This window comes from Bos javanicus, chromosome 8 (genome assembly GCF_032452875.1).
Source record: "Bos javanicus breed banteng chromosome 8, ARS-OSU_banteng_1.0, whole genome shotgun sequence".
Classification (NCBI taxonomy): domain Eukaryota; kingdom Metazoa; phylum Chordata; class Mammalia; order Artiodactyla; family Bovidae; genus Bos; species Bos javanicus.
Window position 1 is genome coordinate 46,151,738 of NC_083875.1, and position 23,298 is coordinate 46,175,035.

At 49.2% G+C, this 23,298-nt stretch overlaps 1 protein-coding gene across 4 annotated transcripts in view; it reads right to left on the reverse strand.

The window, feature by feature from the left end:
• Nucleotides 1-926: 926 nt before the first annotated feature.
• Nucleotides 927-23,298, reverse strand: part of APBA1 (amyloid beta precursor protein binding family A member 1) — a 244,730-nt gene continuing 222,358 nt past the window's right edge. For 2 of the 4 annotated variants that reach the window (XM_061425500.1, XM_061425499.1), the window contains 5 exons: nt 20,798-20,977; nt 18,109-18,321; nt 7,470-7,589; nt 5,354-5,494; nt 927-4,625 (listed from right to left, as the gene is read on the reverse strand). In XM_061425500.1, coding sequence (XP_061281484.1) covers nt 4,554-4,625; nt 5,354-5,494; nt 7,470-7,589; nt 18,109-18,321; nt 20,798-20,977 — 726 coding nt within the window. In that variant the 3' untranslated portion in view covers nt 927-4,553. Of the gene's footprint in view, nt 4,626-5,353; nt 5,495-7,469; nt 7,590-8,682; nt 8,802-9,939; nt 10,024-18,108; nt 18,322-20,797; nt 20,978-23,298 lie in introns of those variants that run through there. The other 2 variants (XM_061425501.1, XM_061425502.1) reach the window with 2 other exon arrangements.

The following is a 23,298-nucleotide window of genomic DNA, read 5'->3' on the forward strand; positions in this document are numbered from 1 at the left end:
TCTGGTGTTATTGATATTTCTCCCGGCAATCTTGATTCCAGCCTCTGCTTCTTCTACTCTGCATATAAGTTAAATAAGTAGGGTGACAATATACAGCCTTGACATACTCCTTTTCCTATTTGGAACCAGTCTGTTGTTCCATGTCCAGTTCTAACTGTTGCTTCCTGACCTGCATATAGGTTTCTCAAGAGGCAGGTCAGGTGGTCTGTTATTCCCATCCCTTTCAGAATTTCCCACAGTTTATTGTGATCCACACAGTCAAAGTCTTCAGCATAGTCAATAAAGCAGAAATGGATGTTTTTCTGGAACTCTCTTGCTTTTTCGATGATCCAGCGGATGTTATCAATTAGTGAGTTAATAAATATTTGATACATGTTCATTCTGTATTTGATAACATGTTCATTCTATATTTGTATGAGTCAGATTTTGTTGTTATAGTTTATTTACAATGTTAATTTTTGCTGTGCAGCAATGATTCAGTTATTGTTCCGTCACTAAGTCGTGTCCAACTCTTGCCACTCCGTGGACTGCAGCCTGCCAGGCTCCTCTGTCCTCTGTGATGGGGTGGGGGATGGGACACGGAACTTTTCCTTCTGCAGTCCACTTAAGCAGGGCTACCTCCCCTCCCTGGAGATTTCTTGGGAAGGTAATTCACTTCTACTTCCTTTCCCTCACTGAGAAGCCCAGAGGGTTCCTATGTCTCATTCAGTGTGCTCCCAGGAGGTCGACGAGACAGTGGACTTTCTAACAGCTGACACAGCCGCTTGTGTTTCCTAGGTTCACAGAACCTGCCCGTTTAGGCAATGGGCTCTGAGCACGGAGCAGGCCCCACGGGGTGGGGAGGAAGTGGCCTTTGGGCTGATGACATCTTTCCCCCACTTTCAGTCTTGTCCCTCCCCTGAAACATGAAGACGCTCAGCCAGGGCCAAGAGGTGACGTTCTTGTTTATTGTTGCGGCAACTCTTACAGACATTAGCGTTCAGTTAAATAAAGGAAGAGAACACATTAAATACATCACAACCCCCAAAACAGTACGGAGGAAGGGAGGGTGGGCCAGCCCAGTGACCAGACTGTCAGGGGAAATACATTCAGTGGGTGTGCGGCATCAACATTCCAGGCTCACGTGTATATATATCTTATTTATATATATTTATAATTATATATAGAGATTGAGTTTTGTGTATACAAAGAACCATATTGTTACAAATACAATACTATACTTCTCCCAACGCTTTACAATAAGCTCTATTTCACCCTCTTTACAGAACAATAGTACAAGTCCAAACTCTAGGGGCTGTGCTGAGTATGTACAAGGAATATCCTTCCCACACAGTCCTCACCATGGCCTTGACGGATGGAGGGTCGGGACGTAAGATCAGGGTTGTGTGTTCAAGTCGGCCTCAACCAGGAAAGGGGCAGACGGACATGAAACTCAGACCAGCAAGTGGCCTTGGGAGTGGGGGAGTAAACACGCCTCAGAGGAGGTGCCCCTAATTGTAAACATTGGTAACAGCCTCACTGCTGGGCTCGGGGGCAGGTCTCATCTGCGTGCAGACGGGGTGGCGGGTGTGACCAGGATAGCGGGAGCGATGGGGAGGTAGTAGGTTACTCTGGGACTCTCTGAGGCCGGGGCTGATGGGCAATGTTGGGAAAGCAGACCCGGGTGCAGGGACTCAGAGTCCAGTGCCCCATGATGGGCTCCAGGCACTGGTCTCTGGGGGCTTCATCTTCTCGTGAACCCAAGGCTGAGGGTGGCTCCCTGAAATGGTCACATTTGAGAAGGCAGAGGCAGGGCAGGTTCTGGCGCATCCTGGCTGGACCAGGAAGAGTAGATGGATCTGGGAATCTATCCCCAAAGCTGAGTCACCAGCATGTCCAAGCCAAGTGGCAAGAGTGGCTTTTTGCCTAGGGCCACGTTTGGGAAGGCTGCTCTGTACACAGTCTTCACCATTGCATGGGGTTTTCAGATATTTACATATGTAACTATATGTACTGGGATGTCAGAGGGAAACAGGCCATTACTTCCCGTGAGACTTCCCAAACGGAGTTACTGTTAAGATCCTGCCTCCTGGTTAACTTCTAAAGGTGGGCTGACTCCCCTGACTTACCGGCAGCCAGGCCGGTAAGAATACACTACAGCTGACTGAACCTCCACCAAGCTAGAGATCTGGCTATCCGGGTGTGAGGAGCCACTTTTATTGATACAAAGGTATGTGGTGGGATAATCTTATACTAAAACATTAGTCTCCTAGGACAGTTTACCAAACTGGCAAAAACACCCACCAGACTTTCTAGATTTTTGTACAATATCAATAGAAAGTGTAGCCTGCCTCCTCCTCTGCTTTGGGTGAAGACGGTGCATTGTAACGACGTGGAGGGCTGCACAGGGATGTGCTGGCGGGATTCCTGGCCAGTGGCCAATCACCGACGCCTCTGAATGGGCATGGGGGCAGGTGGCTCAAGAGCTCACCTGGGAGCAGACGGCACGAGCCTCTCTCCGGTTATATCCAAATACCACCCAGAATGCTGCATTCCTGTTTTATCCACTCTTTCTGGCAAAGGTAAGGTGAACTCAGGACTCTAGTATTTAATTGTATGTCATCAGACACTATAGTTTGGTAAATGGTACTGAAGTTCGTGGCTCCTCAGGTTCGCAGTGGGTTAGCCTTGGGGCTGATCTCCTACTTAGCAGCAGCTTAGCAACATTCAGCCAATTGTCCTCAAAAGTTGTCCAGGGGTCCCATACTGCCCACCCTGAACCCTTGGAGAAGGGGCAGCCCCATCCCAGGGGGAATGTGAGGGCAGCACAGCCTCTCTTTGGCAGGGTCTGACCCACGGTCACACTGGGAGTCCAGCCACTAACGCCACTGAAGCACCCGGCTTTCCTGCCTAAGCAGAAAACTCAGCACAGAGATCCCAGAATGCACCACCTCTCTGGCAGAAGTCTCTTGTTCCCAGTCTTTTCTCATTCACTTTCTCCCTCCCTGAAATCGCTCTGTTCGAGGTATAAATCCATACCACCCAACATGTGCTCACCAGGTTGCTATTTCCACAGACACAACATAAATAGCCCAGATGTTGAGAACAGGGACTATAATAATATCACAAAATAGTTTCTCTTACCCTGTCTCTGTGGAGGTCACAAACGGAACAAAACGAAAACCAAACGAAGCCACACCCCACCCACATGAAAACAAAAGCGCTCTTTGGACCAAGAGTAAGTGAAAACTGGCTCAGAATCAAGGTATTACAAGAACATCTGCACCGACTGAGACGAACGAAACCCACGGATGGGAGGCGCCTGATGAGAACACGCAACATTCTACACCAAGTAAAAGCTTTTTCAGGCCCCCGAGGCAGCAAGATTATTTTGGAATTCATCTGGGGATTCTTAGGCATCGCTTGAGGTTCCGACTGTCCCCTTAGTTTGGTGGTTTGTGTACCGCGCTGGCCTCTCAAATGTCACATCCTGCCTCGTGGCCCTGAGAAGAGAAGAAGGCCGGTCTCACCTTAGACCAGGAAGCTTAACACGATCACATCGGGTTCCTCATCTTCAAGGGGAGCAGTCCATCCTGTCCAGACTCCCAGTGTGTGGGGTGTGTGTGTGTTGGGGTGGGGGGTGCATGGGAGTCCACCAGAACCCCCTGAGCCAAGGAGATGCCGGCAGGGCTGGACCTCAGCCTCAGAGGGCTGTCTCTCTCTGGACAGGGCTCACCGGCCCCCACGGCCCTCACCTGTGGGGGAAGGGGCCTCACACAGAGGCCAGGTGGGTTTTCCAGGGGCTCTGGGTGCCTCACTGGTGGCGGGCAGGAGGGCAGGGTGGAATATATGCAAGTGAGACGTGTGTATGTACGTGTGGTGTAGAAGAAGGCAGAAGTACCTGCCTGTGTTTATCTAATGGTTGGTAACCTCGGGAATCGCCCAGTTCTCTGCACAGGTATCCGCGTCCCCGTAGTTCCCCTTCTATCCCAGGGTGAAAAGGTTCACATTAGAAAAAACAATTATGTTGAAACTAAAACTGGCTAAAGAAGAGGCATAAGGTTGGCTCAGAAATTCCGGGAGGAAATGGCGTATGATGCCCCAAGTACACGGTGGGCCGGCCCCCCCATTACTACCATATTCCCATGAACTGACTGGAAGAGAGCAGAGATCAGCCATTGGATCGTAGGCACTGCGGAATCGGCTTCTTCACCGTCCCCAGGGGCTCCTCCGAAGAGGTCTGCACCTCTTGGAAAGGGAGGGTGCGGCGTGGTGACAACCCTCCTCAGGGCCCCCTCCTGCAAGGGCCCTTCAGGAAGGTCCTCGGCAGACTCTGGGTGACTTTGACCTGCTCTCCAGCTTCAAAGGAGTGTATACAAAACTTCCCTGGCATTTAAAACAAACAAAGCAAACTGGAGAGAGAGAGAGGGAGGTCATTGCGGATTCTCTTCCTCCGTGTCAAACCGAGTGCTGGGCGTGAGAGGGGAAGGTCTCAGTGGGCACACAGATGCAGCACGAGAAACACAACCACAAGTGAGGAGAGGCCTCCATGCATGCCACCGCGGAGCGCGGCCTCAGATGTAGACGGGCTGCTCCTGGGCTGTCAGCAGTCTGTACATGGCAGCCGGCATCGTCTTCATGTGGATCTGCAGGCAGAAACACATATCAGCTGCAGGCGGGGACTCCAGGGCTGTGTGGGTGCCGCCGCACGGCTGGGGCGCCTTTCAAGGTACAGCCCTCTCCCCGCCCACCCCCTTTCTAACACGGATCTGACCCAGGCAGCCTCCAGGAAGAGCAGAATCCATGGGCTTTCTAAAGCATTAGGGGTGATAGAGAGTGAAGAACGAAAACCAGAATGCTCTACTTTCCCCAAAGCTCTGGCTCTCACCAGGCTTTGGCTTTTTTTTTTTTTTTTTTAAGGAGAAAACCCCTTAAAACAGGACGAGGACAACTGTGGGGTTTTGGCTGCTCCTGCCTCCCTCCCTCCCCCAGAACAGCTGTTCAGACCCCTGTTCAGCCTGGCCGTACCAGGGAGCTGCAGATTAGACTTGAATCTGAGACTTAAATCTTGCAGGCACATTTGGTGAGATTAGCTGGGAAAAATGGAGAAAACTTGGGTAGCCACAGATAGAATATGCCCAGATCAGAGAACTAGAAGAGGAGGTGGGTAGATGCTGCCAGAGGAGAAGGCTGAGGTGATGTGATGATGTTTTTGCGGAGCAGCTCTCAGACAACCACTTGTTATTGGGTTTCAATTCTGGTCCAAGACAGTTTGGTTGTAGGGATGTGTTCAGGATCTGGAAGAACTCTCAGGAGGGCTTCCTGGCTGGGACGAGGGGCGCCAGGGGACTCCCACCCCAGGCTCCTCCCCTACCTCCCCCACGGCGTTGGAGAGGATGTGGACGATCTTCTCGTGTGGGGTGGCCACCACACTCTGCCCGTTGATTTCAATGATGCGGTGTCCCACGCGGACGCCTCCTCTTTCTGCTATTCCCCCTCGCATGAGGCTGCAGATCTGTCAGAGTCGAAGGCCAAATTTAGTCAGAGGCCAAGTGACCCATCCCAGGGGGCACCATCTGCTAGGAAACCCATTGGGGCAGGAGATTGTCTTTTCTGGAATTTTCCGCCCCCAGTGCTCTCATCTCTGAGAAGCTGCCATGGGCAGGCTTTGGACGTTGACATCTTTGTTTCTACCAGCAAGAGGACTCTGGACCCCCAGGCGGCCCGCTCGTGTTCATGCACTCTGCATAGGGAACGCACACATCACTGGATTTCACGGCACTGTGAATCCAGACTACTTTCCATCCCAGCTCAGCTTTGGTAAAAAGAGCTGTCTGGGCCTGTCACAGAGCTGCCAGTGTTTTCAAACTGTCAGTCTACATAACGCAGGTTAGTATTATCCAGGACTCAAACACTGAACTGTGTGATGCTAGCGGCTGGCTTCTTAGGGTCAGTTACATGACTTACGCTGGGGCTAGAACCTGCTAGAACCCCACTGTGTGTGCCACAGTTTGGCCAGCTGGAGGGCAGAAGCTCGTCGGCCTTCCCAGCACAGTGGTCCTTGTTCCACTTGCCCCTGGCAGAAACGCTAACGTGGCTGTTTTCTGTCTCAGTGCAGCCAGGCACAGTGGTGGGCAGAGGCTGGAGGCTGGTGGAGGGCTCTGGCCTGAGCCTGCAGCGGCAGGCACCCCCACCTCACCCACAAAGCAGTTGGAATTGTCCCAGAGGAACATGGTTTGAGTTAACAGAGCTGGCTTTTCACTCCTGACTGTGCACCTTTCTCTAAAAGCCTATGAAGATGATACTGCAACACCTCAGGACAACACGCTTTCTGCGTCTGTGAGCGTGTGGACCCTTCAGCCTGTCAGGTACTCTGGGAGTTGGGCCCTTAGGTGCTTCCCACACTTGAGATAAAACTGAGGGCTCTGCATCTCTTAAAGGACAATCCTCTGTTAACAATTGAACAACTTCTAATATTATTCAACTTGGGAAAAACACACACAAGGAAGTTTAAACTGATAAAAACAGGTAGTCAGACCAGAACAATAAGGAGTAACCTTGGCTCTTCTCTTAAGAAGGAAATGAGGCTACATGGGTACAAAAAATAGTTAAAGTGGGTTAGGTATTTCAACTCCAACTGGGAACTTCAAAGGTATTGCTTAAGACACACTTGGAATAAAATTTTAATTACCTACAAGTCAATTAAAATTTAAGGGAGGAAAAAAGGATAGGGTTTTCTATCTTAAAAGATGAATGCAAAGAGAGGGAGGGCGCATCCAAAATCTGTAATATCTAGAAGGTTACAGATTTGTCACCAAAGCCCAGAATTACTATGAGTCTAGAATAAGGCAAACCAGGATGAAAGGGGAGTAGTACTGAATATGGGGATTCTGTTTGAGATAAAGATGTTTTGGAAGCATGGTTACAATCACTTCATGAATGTCCTATAAAGGCACTAAATTGTATGTTTAAAAATGGTTTAAATGGCAAACTTACTACTGTGTATGTTTTATCACAATAAAGGGGAAAAAAGGGAAGTACTGAGTTGACCAAAAATTTGTTAGGGTTCATCCCATAACATCTTGTAGGAAAAGTCAAATGAACTTTCTGGCTAACCCAGTATTTAAAAGCAGACATCCAAGTGATGAAAATACACTTTATCCCCAAACTGCCAAATTCAGGTCAAGAAGGCAAGGAGGAAGTCATTCACACATAACCCCCACAGGGGTGGGTTCTCAGCCAAGGCTGTGGGGAAGGTGGGTACCTTCCAAACTATCTCAAGTCGGCAGCTGGGAGGGCCATTCTCCTCCCAGGGGAGGCAATGAATTCTCTGGCCACGGAGGAATGGGGTCTGCCTTCACCCATCCGCCCCTCTCTTGCCAGATTCTTTCTGGGAACAGACCTGCTTTAAAAATACCCTCCAAAGACCCAAACCCTGGGCCTTGGTTTCGTGGTTCAGACTTCTGGAAGAGGTATGGGGCTGAACTTACAATTCCGTTCTGGACGCTGAACCCCAGCTGGTAGCGAAGGTCTGGTCTCCTGATCAGCACGGTGGTCACCGGGGGACACCTCACGATATTCAGCTTCACCCGGGCCTGATTCTTCAAGCCCTGCAGTGTGAATAAAAGGGAAACTGATGACCATCGAGGCTGACACAAGGTAAGATCAGACAGCACTGAGGGCAGAAGATGCCCTCAGTACCTGGTCAGCTCTTGCAGGGCCCCTCATCCAGCCGGACGGCGCCCGAGCTGGACAATTCAGGCGAAACTCTGTTAACCTAGGGGAAAAAACTGCTGGGCTTACATGGAGCCCTTCCGTCCTGCTCAGCCTGCGAAGAGACTAGTTTCTGTGAGCAGGGAAATGGGCTGCGTGTAAGGCATCTGAAAAAAGCAGTCATCTATCTGTACAGTTAAGAGAAAAACTGCCAAGTGTGGTTTCTGGCATGAAAGATGTACAATCTCTCTTCTGGACAGGTGAGAGACAGGCTTTCGAAAGGAACTTTACTCTGAAAGTCACAGTCGTAGCAATTTCCCCCTTTCTAACAAAGGACATCTAACTCACAGCAATGGCCCAATTCATCGGGTTCGCTCTCTCTCACCCTGAGGATCCTACTTCCTCATTCTCTCTGCCTGTTAGGGATCTTACGGTCAGTGTAAGATCCTCCAGGTGCACGTGGGAGAAGCAGGGCACAGGGGCAGGACGGCAGCCCAGAAGACCTCCTTGGGAGACCGAAGAGGGTGTTAGGACCAGTGCTGGTAGAGCAGGAAATAGACGGAAAAAGGTCTTGGAAATCATCTCCTGATTTCATGCTCCCTGGTAACTTAGCCCTCCCTCTAAATTGGAATGGAGTGTAGAAGCATGTTGGTCTTTTAAAGATAAAGAGGGACTTCAGCTGGTTTCTGAGCCTGGACCTCCTGCACCTGGTTCTGACTTCTGCTGAGCTCAGGCCTGTTTTTCTGCCCCCTGAACATTTGCTCAGCAGGGACCAGGGCCTGGTCTATGCAGGAGCACCCCTAGAAAATCACCACAAAGCCCCTCTTTCCCTCACTCAGGCAATGGGAAGATTCTGCCCCTGCTGGTCCCACCACCAGCTTGTGAGTTTCACCCGAGAGGAAGGGGCCAGACAAAAGTCATTCAGTCCTGAAATGAGCTTCCCTCTCGCATGTCTGCAAGGCTGTGTGCTCTGCCTAAGGGACCTCCTACCTGCCCTCTGGTCCAGACCGAATGGCTACAGCAGGTGCTTTCCAGCCCGCTTCAATCGCGGCATGCAGGAAGAAAGGCTGGGTACACAGACCGCTCAGCTTGTGTTCAGAGGCCCTGTTCTGAGAGGCGAGACAGGGAGAAGTCGGTACTACTGTCAGACGCCTGCCTCACTGGACTCCCAGCAAGTGAGGCCAGCTGTTCAGGAAAGGTTTCAGGCCTGCCACAGCTCCTCTCCAAAGGGGAGAAGCTCTTCCTAAAAGATGGTACTGCAGCGTTGAGGCAGGAGATGGATGGACCCAGGTTGAACAGTTTCTCCCCTGTGGACAGAAACTCCATAAGAGCAGGATGATGTAGGAGGCTGGGCCCTGTCCAGATAAAAGACAAAAGACCACATACTCCTCATTCCTGAAGTTAGGAAGACCTCCCCGACGACACCTGTGCAGAAAGTCTCCTTGGAGGTCAAAAGAGAGAGGGTGTCCCCGCATAGTAAGTGATGGCAACCTACCCACACGCCTCTTCGCTAGAATCCATCTTGGCTAAGAGACACACATGCAGACATGGGAGGACCCTGAGATACAGGACCAGCAGAGCAGGATGACTGACCAAAGGAAACTCAGAAGAAATGCCCCAGAAAGGTGATTCAAACCACCAGAAAGGCACAGCTCTGAGCCTGCCTGTCAGTCTATCCACACCCACCGCATTCTTTTTCCTCCTAGTCAACACTTGTTTCACTACTTTCTAACTGTATGTGGAAATCTGTTTCTGCACAGCTGATGGGTTAGGATCTTGCCACTGGTCCCGGGGGGTCTAGTGCCTGCCCTCGATATCAGGCTGGGAACCGAAACCCTGCCTCAGGGCGCTGCAGGCCGAGGGCACCCGAGATCGGGGGAGTAGACATCCCGTCCTCCAGGAGGGAGCAGCCAACAGAGGAAGGACAGGGCAAGGTGGGCTCTGTGCCACCCAGTTTGGAGCATCCCCTGGAGACGCCCCTCCCTGCATCCCACCACCCCCCCATCATTTCACAGATGGGTCCAGTGTGTGCCCCTTACAGGCCAAGTAGAAAGAGAGGGCCTGGAGGACAATGACAAATCCGTTTCAGCCTGAAGGGTGACCTATAAATAGAACTCTGTAAATTGCACAGTCGCTGTTGCCCACTGTCACTCTCCCAGCAGTCTGCAGACACTCTCTCTGCGGGAGGTCAGGACTCCTACTTCAGGTTTTTATAGATGAGGACACAAACATGGACATTACACCTGCCTTGTCCGAAGCTCAGTGGGGTCAGCATTAGGGTGACGGAGCCTCTGCTCAGGTCTCTGCCTTCCTCACAAGCATCCTGCCAAGCTGAGAGGTGAAACTGGTGTTAGATGATTTCAGTGCCAACAGAATTTGTGGCAAGAGTGTGACCTGCCCCTCTGAGTGGCAGGAGTAACCCACACTCCTTTTGCTTCTAAGGAATGAAGATATGCTTTAGACTAAGGGATGGATAGGGGGTTTTTTGGCCTCTAGTTATCTGGCTTTCTTGTGCTTGGCCAACAGGTTCTCAAAGGGGGGTCCCCACACAGCAGCCCCAGCATCATCAGCTACTATTATTAGAAATGCAGGGTCGGGGAGGGATAAATAAGGAGGATGGGATTAACATATACACACTGCTAAGTCGCTTCAGTTGTGTCCAACCCTGTGCAACCCCATAGACGGCAGCCCACTAGGCTCCCCCGTCCCTGGGATTCTCTAGGCAAGAACACTGGAGTGGGTTGCCATTTCCTTCTCCAATGCATGAAAGTGAAAAGTCAAAGTGAAGTCGCTCAGTCGTGTCTGACTCTTAGCAACCCCATGGACTGCAGCCTACCAGGCTCCTCCGTCCACGGGATTTTCCAGGCAAGAGTACTGGAGTGGGGTGCCATTGCCTTCTCCAACATGTACACACTACTATATAGAAAACAGATAATCAACAAGGGCTTACTATATAGCACAGGGAACCAAACCCAGTATTTTTTAATGAGCTACAAGGGAAAAGAATACAAAAAGGAATATATATGTATATAAATAAAATGCATCACTGTGCTGCACACCTAAAACTAACACAGGATTACAAATCAGTCCTACCTCAATAAAAACCTGCCGAGTGTGGCCTCGAGCCAGAACTACAGAATCAGAAACTCCAGGGGTGGGGCCCAACAACCTATGTGTTAACAAGTCTTCCCAGGGACGGGACACACATTTCCTGGGGGATCCACTCAATTTTGAGAACAACGGCTATAAATCGCCACTGCAGAACAACAAACTCACCTGCGCTCAGGGATGATCTCAGCCGTCAGTTTTCTACTCAAGACCAGTGGCCAGTGTGCTCTGCGAGAGCATGGACTAGCCACACCACAGGGAGGGTGACAACCGGTTGGCCTGGTGCCCAGTCAGCAGCCACCCCCATGTGTGAGAGCACCCCAAGGTCACTGACCATCAAAACCCACCCTGATGACGAAACCAGCCGAACCACCTGTCATTGCACACTGACTCCTGCCAGGCACTGACCTGGAGAGTCACAGGAGCTATCTCCTTTAATCTTCTTGACGAACCAGCAGCTCTGATTATGCCCATAATCAGAAGAGGAAACTGAGGCTCCACAACTCACCCAAGTTCACCCACAGCAAGACAACATCCCATGTGTGTTTGTATTTAAACTCAGTGCATATTCTACTCAATGATCCGCCACTTAGACAACTGGATGCTGAGTGTTATTCATGAATAAGGCCTGCTCAACAGAGAAGCTAGGGAGAGTGACTGAAGAATGACCCTGTGCCCCCAGCTTTGCATGGCGCTATGATTTTACTTTCCTACCTAGGGTGAGAGTTCCTCAGGGCTCCTGCTCCCTTTGGGGGTTCCAGGTCGTCCTCTCACATGTGCATTGTGAGGGGTTTGGCTTAACTCCCCACCCCCAGCTGCATCCTCAGGGCCCTGAGTTGCTGTTTTCTGTGGGACTGGAGCTCCCTGTGGCTGGGATTTGGCTTGCAGTGGTGTGTGTGCATCGCAGGAGCTGTCACCAGCATCTCTCTGTGGTTTCCAGAACAGCTCTAGGAGGCTCCTCTGGTTCCAGAAAGGTTTTCAATCAGGAGCAACAGAATAAGCTGAGGTGATTCTGCTGGAATAGGGGCAATCTGTGCAGATCCAGGCCTTCCTCCCGCACAACAGCCGGTCCCGTCACCTGTGCCCAGGGGAACATGTGCTGGAATTCTGCCCGACAGTGTGACCAGAGGGACCTGATGAAGAGGCCTCTGCTGTGGCAGCAGACCTGTGTTTCCACCACCACAGCCCAGGGGGTCTTAGGCCCTCTGTTCTACCTCCTCCTATCTCAGTCTCCATGTCTTCAAAACAAAGGCTGACACCCACTAAGGGCTCTTCCATCTCTAGTTGTGACAATTTTGGCTCTTGTCATGCATTTTTATTCTTTCCTAAAAGCATCTGCTGACAACACCACATCTCAACCATCGTGCTTAGAAACAGCTATTTCTAACATTACAAATCAGCTTCTCTTCTGGGGGTGTTGCTCAGATACCATTTGTACATGTATTCTCTCCCCCTTGAGTGCTTCTTCTTTCTCACCCAGTCAGTCAGTACTTACAGATCACCTGCAATGTGCCAAGACACCAGGTGCTGGGAGTTCATGGAGCTGGGCCGTGGTGAGCTCAGGGGAGGGCTGTGGGCACAGGCAGGGCAGCCAGAGTCCCTTCCTTCTGTCTCCTCGTCACAACTCCCCAACCCCCACCCAGAGACCAGGAGGGTGTGGAAAACAAGAGCAAAGAATGCTGAAAACAGGGCAGCCAGAGTCCCCTCCCTCTGTCTCCTCATCACACCTCCCAGAGACCAGAGCAAAGAATGCTGAAGACGAGGAGCACACTGTCAGAAACAATCCTCCAGACAAAGCTGCCTGCTTTAAGTGTTTAACCCTGCGAATCACTGGGGTGGCTCAGGTGTGCCTGTGCGGTACAGGAAAACCTTGGAGAGCTCCTGAAAAGCAAGAGAAGGACTCTGGGTTCACCATGTTACCTAAAAAGTTCACGTAGGTCCAGTAGGCTCTTTCCTTTTCTGTGAACTGATTTTAAGATGCTGATGTGTCCCTTGATCTAGACTTGGGATACTTGCTGCAAGATGAAGCTCAGAGAGACAGCAATTGAAACAGGCAAGACCACACACGCACGTGCTCTGCTGTTCCTCATCTATGCTCCAAGTTGGGTTTCACTAACGTGGATTTCTCAGCTGCCCTTTTATTGGAGGTGCCAATTTAAATAAATGGTCATTTCATCCCCATGACAACAGCGGAATGGTGCAGCAAATTAAGGAATATGGTGGGAGGGTAAGAGTAGGGAAAAGGGGACGGGAAAAGTGAAGTCAAAATGGTCCCCATAGCAACAGGAAAGCAGACCTGTGATGATCCTGTTGAAGGTAAGAAAGCGGTGCTCTACTTTCAAAAAGAAAACAAATCTGAAGGGCAGGACCGTGGAGGTGAGGGTGTGAAGAGGTGGTGTGCTAACACACTTGCCTACCACTAATTATGCTTTAGGAATTATGACAGGAAAAATAAGAGCTAGGGAAGAAAGTAAAACAATTCAATACCTGTAATCTATTCTAGAAATGTACTCTGTTCGCTGTAACCAGGGAGAGAAAAGGCCAACACGCATTACAGTGTCAAGATGCAGAACACTCAGCTTCAGACTCTTGTTTCTCAAAGTCCAAGGCTGGCCAAGTCATCACCCAGGAGTTTACTGAAAATGCAGAATCCTATCCCAGACCCACTGTTTCAGAACCTATAGTTTAACAAGATCCCTGAGTGATTCAAATCAGAGTTTGCAAAGCACTGATTTACCAGGATGAGAGCTGCTCATTAAATTCATCGCAACACAGACACAGCACTGAAACAAGTAATACTAACGCGAAGCCTTGAAGAAGCCCAGAATGGTCCCCTGCAGTGGCCTAGAGGGTGAGGTGGGGCAATGTGAGCATCTGCTCAGGTGCAGGCAAGAGACAGATGTTTTTAGATAAAAACAAGAATATAAGCCATTAAAGAGCTTCATCCCATGCTGGTAATTTTAGCTGAAATCAGTGGGAAAATTCTCAGGGTGGGAGTGGGGAGAGGGGGATGTGGTTGGGCCACTCACATTTTTCCACTTGACAAGGTTGTGCATCCTGCAGCGCCATCCTAGCTGGGCCTGCCTGCTAAGTACTTCTCTGCCAAGGGTGGCCACAAAGGTGCTGTCTTTCCTCCTTTCCATCTTCATCAGTTACATCTCTTTTCATCACCACATGGCCTTTTAATTTTCCAATTCCACAGAGACTCCATTTATAGACATCAAAGGTCAGCTACGTGTGCAAACAAACCTTTTGCCCTTAGGAAACTGCTCAGACAATGAACCTTGCGCTGGTCTGTCTCCACCTCGCTGTGTGATGCACGAGACGGCAGGCCAGTCCCCGGGCGGCATCACGGGAAGGCAGCGCGGGCCTCACGGGTCTCACAGCCTCACCCTGTCTGCCTCCTTCGTGCAGAGGCAGCGAGGGGTGGAGGGGGTCCCGGACATGTCTGCACCTTCTGAGTAGCTGATGACTTATCTATGAACTGGATGTTTGCCACTGCCCTCCCTCGTGGGCTACTGTTTATGAAGAGGAAGGAAGGTGGCCAGTGCCAAGGGCTGGGTGCTGCCTGGCTGGTGTGTAATAGGCTCAGGTATATAGCCCCACAGTCCTTAGGAAGCCACCCGGGCCCCAGCCCCACCTCAAGTTATCCCCTCTTCTGGCTCCTCCTCCCCAAACCTTTCCCCAAACCAGGTACAGATCAACCCCCACCTTCCCTCACCAACCTCTCTTTCTCTCCCACACTGAACTATCTCCCAAGGCAAAGGCTTTCTCAACCTACAGACACTGGGCTGTGTGGGTGTTCCTTAGTTGGGTGGCTCATCCTGTGTATTGCAGGACATTTGGTAGCATCCCTGACCTTAGGGGAGTCCCTTGGACAGCAAGGAGATCAAACCAGTCCTAAAGGAAGTCAACCCTGAATATTCATTGCAAAGACTGATGCTGAAGCTCCAATACTTTGGCCACCTGATGCAAAGAGCTGACTCATTGGAAAAGACCCTGATGCTGGGAAAGACTGAGGGCAGGAAGAGAAGGGGACGACAGAGGATGAGACGGTTGGATGGCATCACTGACTCGATGGACATGACTTTGAGCAAGCTCCGGGAGTTGGTGATGGACAGGGAGGCCTGGTGTGCTGCAGTCCATGGGGTTGCAAAGAGTCGGACACAACTGAGCGACTGAACAACAACTGACCTCTACCCACTGGATGCCAGCATCTCCTCCTCCCTAGTGGTGATGACCCAAACTGTCTTCAGACACTGCCCAACGTCCCCCACAGAGGTCAAGATCCTCCAAGCTGAGAACAACTTCCCTAGGGTCTGACCATAGATGCTGCTGGAATGATATCAGGGTGGCTGAGCAACCTGGCTTCACTACTGACATGCTGTATGAACTTGAATGATTACATCATCTTCTATGCCTGTTTCCTAGCTTGCACAATGGTACCTACCCTCCAGGAGGCCACTGTAGGGTTTTGCAAGTGAACGTACACATTCTAGAATGGTCTCGGTGCACAGCACTCAGTCACTGCTAGTATCAGTCCTTTCATTCACTCCTCCCCAATGAGGCCAAGCTCCTTGGGATGCAGACAGTGTCTAATACAACTCTGATTCTCAGGGCCCCTCAGCGGTTCACACACATGCACAGGTGTTAACTTGCTTCTGGTGTGAAAGTGCATGTGTGAACCTTGGCACGTGTGAGTGAGAAGCCAGAGGTGGGTCCTCTCTTTCTAATCCTGGCCCTCCCTGGCTTTTCCACATGATCACACCATCAGGTCAGCCTTCCCAGGCTGGCTCAAACCTCTCTCTCCCCACCACAATCCTAGTCCACTGTCCGTCAATTCCAGGAGAAACTCCCAAAGGCCAGTTTCCTTCTGGTATCCACCTGGGTCTTACCCCTCCTTCAATATCCACCAAGATCCCACCACCACCAATCTACTCTAAACGCTCTTAGCATCTCAGCTCTATGTTGCCATGAGGGTTCACTAAACCCTTTCAATGATAATTATCCCCCAGGTGCATACTTTCATTCTGGCTCCTCCACAGTTCAGCTCAGCCTAACAGAAGCCCAGTTAAACATGTCTGAATGAATATGCATGTTTTAAAGTAGGTTCTTTAATCTTATCTTTAATGTACGTTAAGCAAAAGGTAAAATTTAAGTGTAAGATATAACAAAAAGAAATAAGGCCAAAGATGGCTCTTTCTGGGTGTGATTATGAGTTTGTTTCACTAAAAACAAACAGGCAAAACAAAATGAAAAGACAACCATCAGACTGGGAGAAGATATTTGCAGACAAGGCAACCAAGAAGGGCTTAAAATCCCAACTATACAAACAGCTCATACAACTCAACAACAACAAAAAACCCCAACTGAAAAATGGGCAGAAAACCTAAATAGACATTTCTCCAAAGAAATACAGATGGTCAATAGGCACATGAAAAGATGCTCAACATCACTAATTATTAGAGAAATGCAAATCAAAACTACAATGAGGTACCACCTCACTCCAGTCAGGATGACCCTCATTAAGAAGTCTATAAAAAACAAATGCTGACAAGGTTTAGAGAAAACAGAACCCTTCTACACTGCTGGTGAAAATATAAGTTGGTGCAGCCACCATGGAAAACAGTATGGAGGTTCCTCAGAACACTAAAAATAAAATTACCATATGATCCAACAATCCTACTCCTGGGCACATATCCAGACAAAACTATAATTCAAAAAGATACATGCAGCCCTGTGTTCACAGCAGCACTATTCACAGCAGACAAGGCATGGAAGCATCCTAGATGTCTGTGCACAGATGAATGGATGAAGGAGATGTGCTTCACATATACAATAGCATAGCACTCAGCCATAAAAGAGAACACAATAATGCCATCTGCAGCAACATGGAAGCAACTCGAGATTATCATACTAAGTGAAGTCAGTCAAAAGGAGAAACAAATACCATATGGCATCACTTATATGTACCTCTACAATATGACAGAAATAAACCTATCCATGAAACAGAAACACGAAAACAGACTAGACTGGTGGTTGCCAAGGTGGAGGGAGTGGGGAGAGGGATGAAGTGGGAGGCTGGGGTTAGTAGATGTAAGCTTTTAGACATAGAATGGAGAAACAGCAGGTCCTACTGTCTAGCACAGAGAACTATAATTCATTATCCTATGATAAACCATAATGGAAAAGAATACACAATAAAGAATGTATATATATGTATAACTGAATCACTTTACAGCAGAAATTAACACATTGTAAATCAACTATACATCAATAAAAATATTGATTAAAAAGCAGGCAAAAAGAGACAAATTCCTGTATAACATTAAAAAAGGAAAAAACAAGCTGTCCTATACACTTACCTTGACCTTTCCTCCACCCGAGGCCCCTTGGCCAAGGATATCGTCTCTTGTGATTTTCTCCTGCTTAGAATAACTATTACATGAATTCATATTTATTCTCTCTCATACTCACACACAGAGCTATGTTCTAGTTTACAGTCTTTCAGGAAACCCCAAGGAACCAAAGAAAGTCATAGGATCCCAGTGTGCCTATACCACAGTGCTCGCTACAGAGCCAGTAGGGTCTCCAGATACTGCAGTGGAGGGAAAATATTCTTGTTCCTATTGGCCATGCAATCAGAAAATTCCAATGTGCTCAAGAGAACTATACTTGTATGCTTTGTTTCTAAGAAAATCTAATTTCTTCCCCTTAAAAACTCATATTCAATTTTCCTTTAAGTAGCTCTTCTCAGTCTTATGAAAGAGCATCAATTCAGGTTGAACAAGAAATAATTATGTTCAGGTTGTAGAAGGTGTACACAGATGGTACCAGTTTCCTTCCTTCCACTTGGCACGTGAGCATCATGTCATGCAGGCTCTGGGGAGCACTCACTCACCTGGGTCACAGTGGAGGACAGTGCTCTGGCATCTGAAGCATTTCCTTGACTTGTGATAGGGATGGCAAGTCACCTCAGGCACACCTAGCTGACTCTATGTGAGTGTCTTGATTACTGAGCTGAGGAAAATTCTGTTGAGGCCGAGTCTTAGTGGGAGATAGTGCTGTGATTGATTAGTGATGTCTGCAATGGGCATGGTGTTAGTCAGTGGTGTTATGTGAGCTAAATATATCATCACTGAAAAAACAGCTTCAGGGAGGATTCTGTACAGAGCAAAAACAGCCCAAATGCAAGTCCATGCCTTTTGTATTTGTGTCCTCCTTAGTGTCTGGTACTCAGAATACGTTCAATGACTTAATGTCATCTTGGGTCTACAATGGCATTGGACTTTTCCCATCTCTGGTTACCTTAATGATGCTCTGGCAGGTCGACAGAGGCAGGCCCACCAGGCTGGTGCCGTTGATGGACATGATCTGGTCCCCAATATTCAGCTTTCCTGACTTCTCTGCTGGGCCTCCGTGCATCATGTTGGCTATGATCACAGTCGGCAAGATGGATCCCCAGCCAGACTCCACAATCACCACACCTAGGATTTCCCCTTTCTGCTTCTCTATGAAGACCTGAAAGGAGAAACATAACACTTAGAAAGGCTGAATCAGCAACCATCCAGGGTAGAGAGAGAAGTCAAGGCATTTTCCCTGTTCCTGTCCTGATGAAACATGACAGACACTTCCCTGATGACTCCAACCCAGACGAATGCTGTCCTCTCTGTATTCCACGGCATCTGGGGTTGGTAAGAAATGATGTCATGCAGGCACATACCCCTTTTTTGTAATTCTTACTCCGTAAAAGCCATCCTGCCTTGGGGCTTCCCAGTGGCTCAGTGGTAAAGAATCCACCTGCCAATGCAGGAGATTGAAGAGATGCAGGTTCAATCCCTGAGTGAGGAAGATCCCCTGGAATAGGAGTGGCTACCCACTCCAGTATTCTTGCCTGGAAAATCCTATGGACAAAGGATCCTGGCAGGATACAGTCCACAGGGTTGCAAAGAGTCGGACTTGTACAAGTCAGACTCAGCACTTGTACCTGCCTTGGTACTACAACCACGAGGGGTGTCATATTTTGTTTTGTTTTTCCTGTAGTCCCCAGTGAAGGGCAAAAGAGACTGTAGGTGGGGACTTTGGCGGGATCTTATGGTTTCCAGAACAGCTTTCGGATTCTACCACAGATCCCCCATTTCACAGTGCCTCATAAATTCCCTCCAACATTTAAGATTTTTGAGTTAAAAATAAACATGCATTATAGAAACACTTCTCTGCAACAAAAAAGTTAAGAAAAAAGAAAAAGGTTGGAAGTGCAAAAACACTGGCCCTAGATATGCGTCATTACTGTGGCTTTCCCCAGCTGGGCAGAGAAGCCGGGAGCTGGTTTCAGATATGTTCAGTTTGATAAGGCAGACACACCATAGACAGGTAAGATGCTTCTTGGAAGCAACCAACAGATAGTATGTGTGTATTTATTTCTTCACATTTACAGATCCACACATGCTCAAACTCATACTGGAGTGGGGGCTGCTGGGGCCTGACAACGTCCCTTCATGGGCTGGTGTCCTCCGCCCTGCTGTTGCTGCCGCTCACAACTGGCCCCTTTCCTGGAGAACTGCCCTAAGCCACATGGCAGTCACCACCTACTAGGAGTTGAATCGTGTACCCCTCCACCCTCCAAATTCATACATTGTAGTCCTAACTCTTAGTACCTCCAAATATGAACTTGTTTGGAGATAGGGCCTTTTAATAGGCAATCAAGTTAAAATAAAAATGATTAGGGTGGGTCCTAGCTCAATATGATTAGTATCTTTATAAAAAGGGGAAATGTGGCCACAGAGACATGTGCAGAGTGAAGACAGAGCGGGGAGAAGGTGACCATCTATCTACAAGCGAGTGAGAGGCCTGGGATAGGTCTTCCCCCTCACAGTCCCTAGGAGGAACCAAGCCTGAAGACACCTTGATCTCAGGCCTCCAACCTCCAGAACTGGAAGACAATGCATTTCTGCTGTGGAAGCCCCCAGTGTGGGGAACTCTGAGCACAAGCACACTCACCTACCTCCGTCTGACCTCACTGCCAATGACAGATGAGTGCTGGGCACAGGCCTACCAGCTCTTTTGGCTCCAGGTGGGACAAGACAGCCCTGTGATGTGTGACCCAGTGCTTCCATTTGGATCAGAGGATGCTCATCCCCAGCGAGGCCACCCCACCACCCTTGTGCCCACACTCACTGTTTCCTGAGTGCACCCTGCCCCCACCGCCCCACAGACCCCTTGAACCAGAATTCCCATCTCAGGCTTTGCTTCCAGGGAACCTAGGACGCCTAGCAACCATGGGTGAATTAAAAGATCACTGGCCCACGTCTAGGGAATAAAGTCCAGGCCTCTCACCTTGGCTGGACTCTCAGGCCTGCCAGTTCTGACCCAGGCCTTGCATCCTCTCATATACACAGTCCAGCCTCAGTGCCTCATCCGTGGCTCCCCAGATGATTCCTGAGTGTGTGAAACCTCATGCTTCTGTTACTGGGGCCCAGCCCTCTGCACTCTACACTTTTCAGAGAATACCCAGACCCCAGAGCAGGTCAGATGGCCCTGCTTTCCTCTAGCTGTTCCTGCAGAGCTCGGTCCCAGGGGGAGCCCAGCACCCCTCATCTGACCCCAGAGAGCTGGGACCAGCTCCACTCTGCCAGGCACAGCTGTCTCTGAGTAGTGCCCACCGAGCATCATCATTTAAGATCCTCCCTGTTATAAATGTGCCCTTTCCTAGACTGGGAGCTTGTAAAGACAGGGTTTAGGTCCTGTCTGCTTCTGGAACCCATCCCCAAAGTCAGCTGTGGATCACAGCGGGCAGAGGACACCCTGCCACGCTGGCCACGGCCCTCAGCTGAAGTCTTTAAGAACCTGGGCCACACATGAGGGGAGCCAGAGACGGGGCTGAGTACTCCGCAACGTCCTGTGAACACCATGTTCCACCCCAGCACCCTGCCTTCCCCTCCTCAGTGGGCAGGCCCAGCCGGCCCAGCCTGGGGAACAGGTTCAGGGAGGTACTTGCATCTTTGCAGTTTTCCGACTTGGAGAAGTGGATGAGGTCGTCGTTGTACATGTCCTGGGTATTGAGCAGGTCGCTGTACTCCTTCTGGCTGAGATCTTCGGGGTTAATCCCATTGGCCCTGAGGAACTCCTGGTAGGCCACGCTGAAGGCCTGCCCGATGGACTGTGCAATCAGCTGGGCCTGGAGAGGAGACACAAGGTCAGCAGGCCAGTGCTGCCAGTAGATAACCTGGGTCCCTGAAGACTGCCGGGCCCTAGGCACTGGCTAGCCCAGTGGGTCTCCATGGCACAGCGGTGCCTTCTAGAGGGCATTTCCAAAATTACTGGGGACATTTTTTACTATGACAATGATCACAGGGCACTCCCGGCATTCGGTGGACAGGAGTCAGAGATGCTAGACTTACTGCTGTGCAAAGGACAGTCTTGCCTAGGATGAGCTGTACATGAGCTTTACATCCTGCACAATTTTAAGATATCCCCTCTGGACATTCATGTACATATTAACACCTGTGCTCAATTACCTGAGTCTAGGACTCAACTCTAATTTATATAAAACCACAAGACTTATTGCATGGCTGTAAAACACAGTCAATGTTCCAAGAATATAACTATTATGTGAATTGAGAAAAGATGTGTTCTCCAGCACTTTACCACGAGTAAGCTTCATGACTTTAGAAAATCATCAGCATCAATGCTGTTTGTGAGATGTGGGTTGCCAATAAACTATCTCCGTCATTCTGCACACTGGCTATGGAGTTCTTCATGTGTGTGTGTGTGCGAATGTGTCTATCAACTATTGTATTTTAGCTATCAACAACTTTATTTTGACTTTCCTTTTATTTCTCCTTTGTATTACATTTATTTTGGTTATTTTGTGAAAACTTTTTCAGAAAAGGAGATTATATGATCTATGAATTTCATTCATATTATCTATGAGCAGGACTCTATAAAATATTTGCTATGTCAAAGGACTGTTGGGTCCAACAGAATTGAGAACCCTGATCGAGTCCAACCCCGCATTTTCTAGTTGAGGAGGCTAAGAGGCCCAGAGATGCAAAGGAACCTGTTCAGGGTCACATAGCTCACAGGATGGGAACTCTGCTTCCGTTGATCTTTCTCCTGTACTAGAATTGAACAACCTTTCCCTGCATTAATTAATAAACATCACAACTTGGGAGAGCCAGCAGCAACCAAGCCTGTGCCACATCACATCCCATATAAACAGCATCACATAAATTCACATCAAGTCTATAATGTAAGTATGACTGGTCCACAAGCCTTCATCCTAAGCTCTGGGGGTAGGGTTTCAGAATTCAGAAATGTTCAAATTTTACAAAGGTAACAGACTGCATACATCATACATTGTGTAAAAACCCCACCAGAGGTTGGAGAAGCTCCTAAACACATTCAGTAATATTCCTGCAACAAAATGTGTGAGATTCATAGTAAGCTGGACAAATCCTATAAAGTGTCTCATTGCAGCTCAGAGCAAGCTTATCAGCCAAATGAGTACAAAAATCTCTTTTGTTTCTCAGAGCTCTTAGACGTTAAAACTGTGGATCTGTTTTACGTATTGTTTCCTTGTTTGCACTGGGGAGATGAGGAAAAGGAGGTTGAGAGCTTAAGTTGGGTGGGGTTGGAGGCTGAGAATCCTGGCAGCTTAATTCCAGAGCCAACCTCCTGCCCACCCCTGGTACTGCTGCTCTCTCAAATTCCAGGGGGTAGAAAACCCACAGAACAACAACATGCTCTAGGGCAATGTTTCAAACACACAACTCTCATCTCCATTCCTCCTTTCCCTATCTTCAGTCATTTTTGCTGAAAGCAGTTAACAGTGATATCAGAACTTTCTGCATGGTTGGCCTGGGGGAAAGAAATGCTGCTTAACATTTCTCACTCTGAGAGTCTGGTGACATCACATGTCATGCCAAGGACCACCACACTGCCTCCTGCTGAGGCCTCGCTGTGGGCATCAGAGGTTCGTGTGAACAGACAAACTGAAAAAAGTGTCTGAGAACGCAGTTAGTGGACTTCCCGACCATTGTGAGTGGATGCGCCGGGCCGACAGGTCAGACTACTCCCATCTCTGCTGGGTCTACCTGAGCCACGTGGCAGCCTGCTCTATAGAAACTAAGCGGCTGCACCGCCCGTACGTGGAGGTGGGAGTCACATCCAGGTCTCCCGGCTCTGGAGCCCATGCTCTCCTCTCCTATCCTGGGCCTTGGAAGCAAAGATTTCCAGGTTCACTCTTGCTTCTTCCTTCTTCCCCTTCATTGTCTCCCCTACAGACCCAAAGGAGACCCAAGGGAGACAAAGTCCTCCTTTAGGAGCACCAAGCCTGGAGAGGTGGCTGAGGGTTGAACCGGGACCTCATGTCTGGTAAGCAGAGCTAATGCCATCTTTTTGCAGGCCTGCAGGACACATGAAACAATGTTCTAAGTGTTACTCTGTGGGAGCTTTACAAGAACCTTCTCCCAGTTTGCAAGTTTGGTCTCAGTTTCG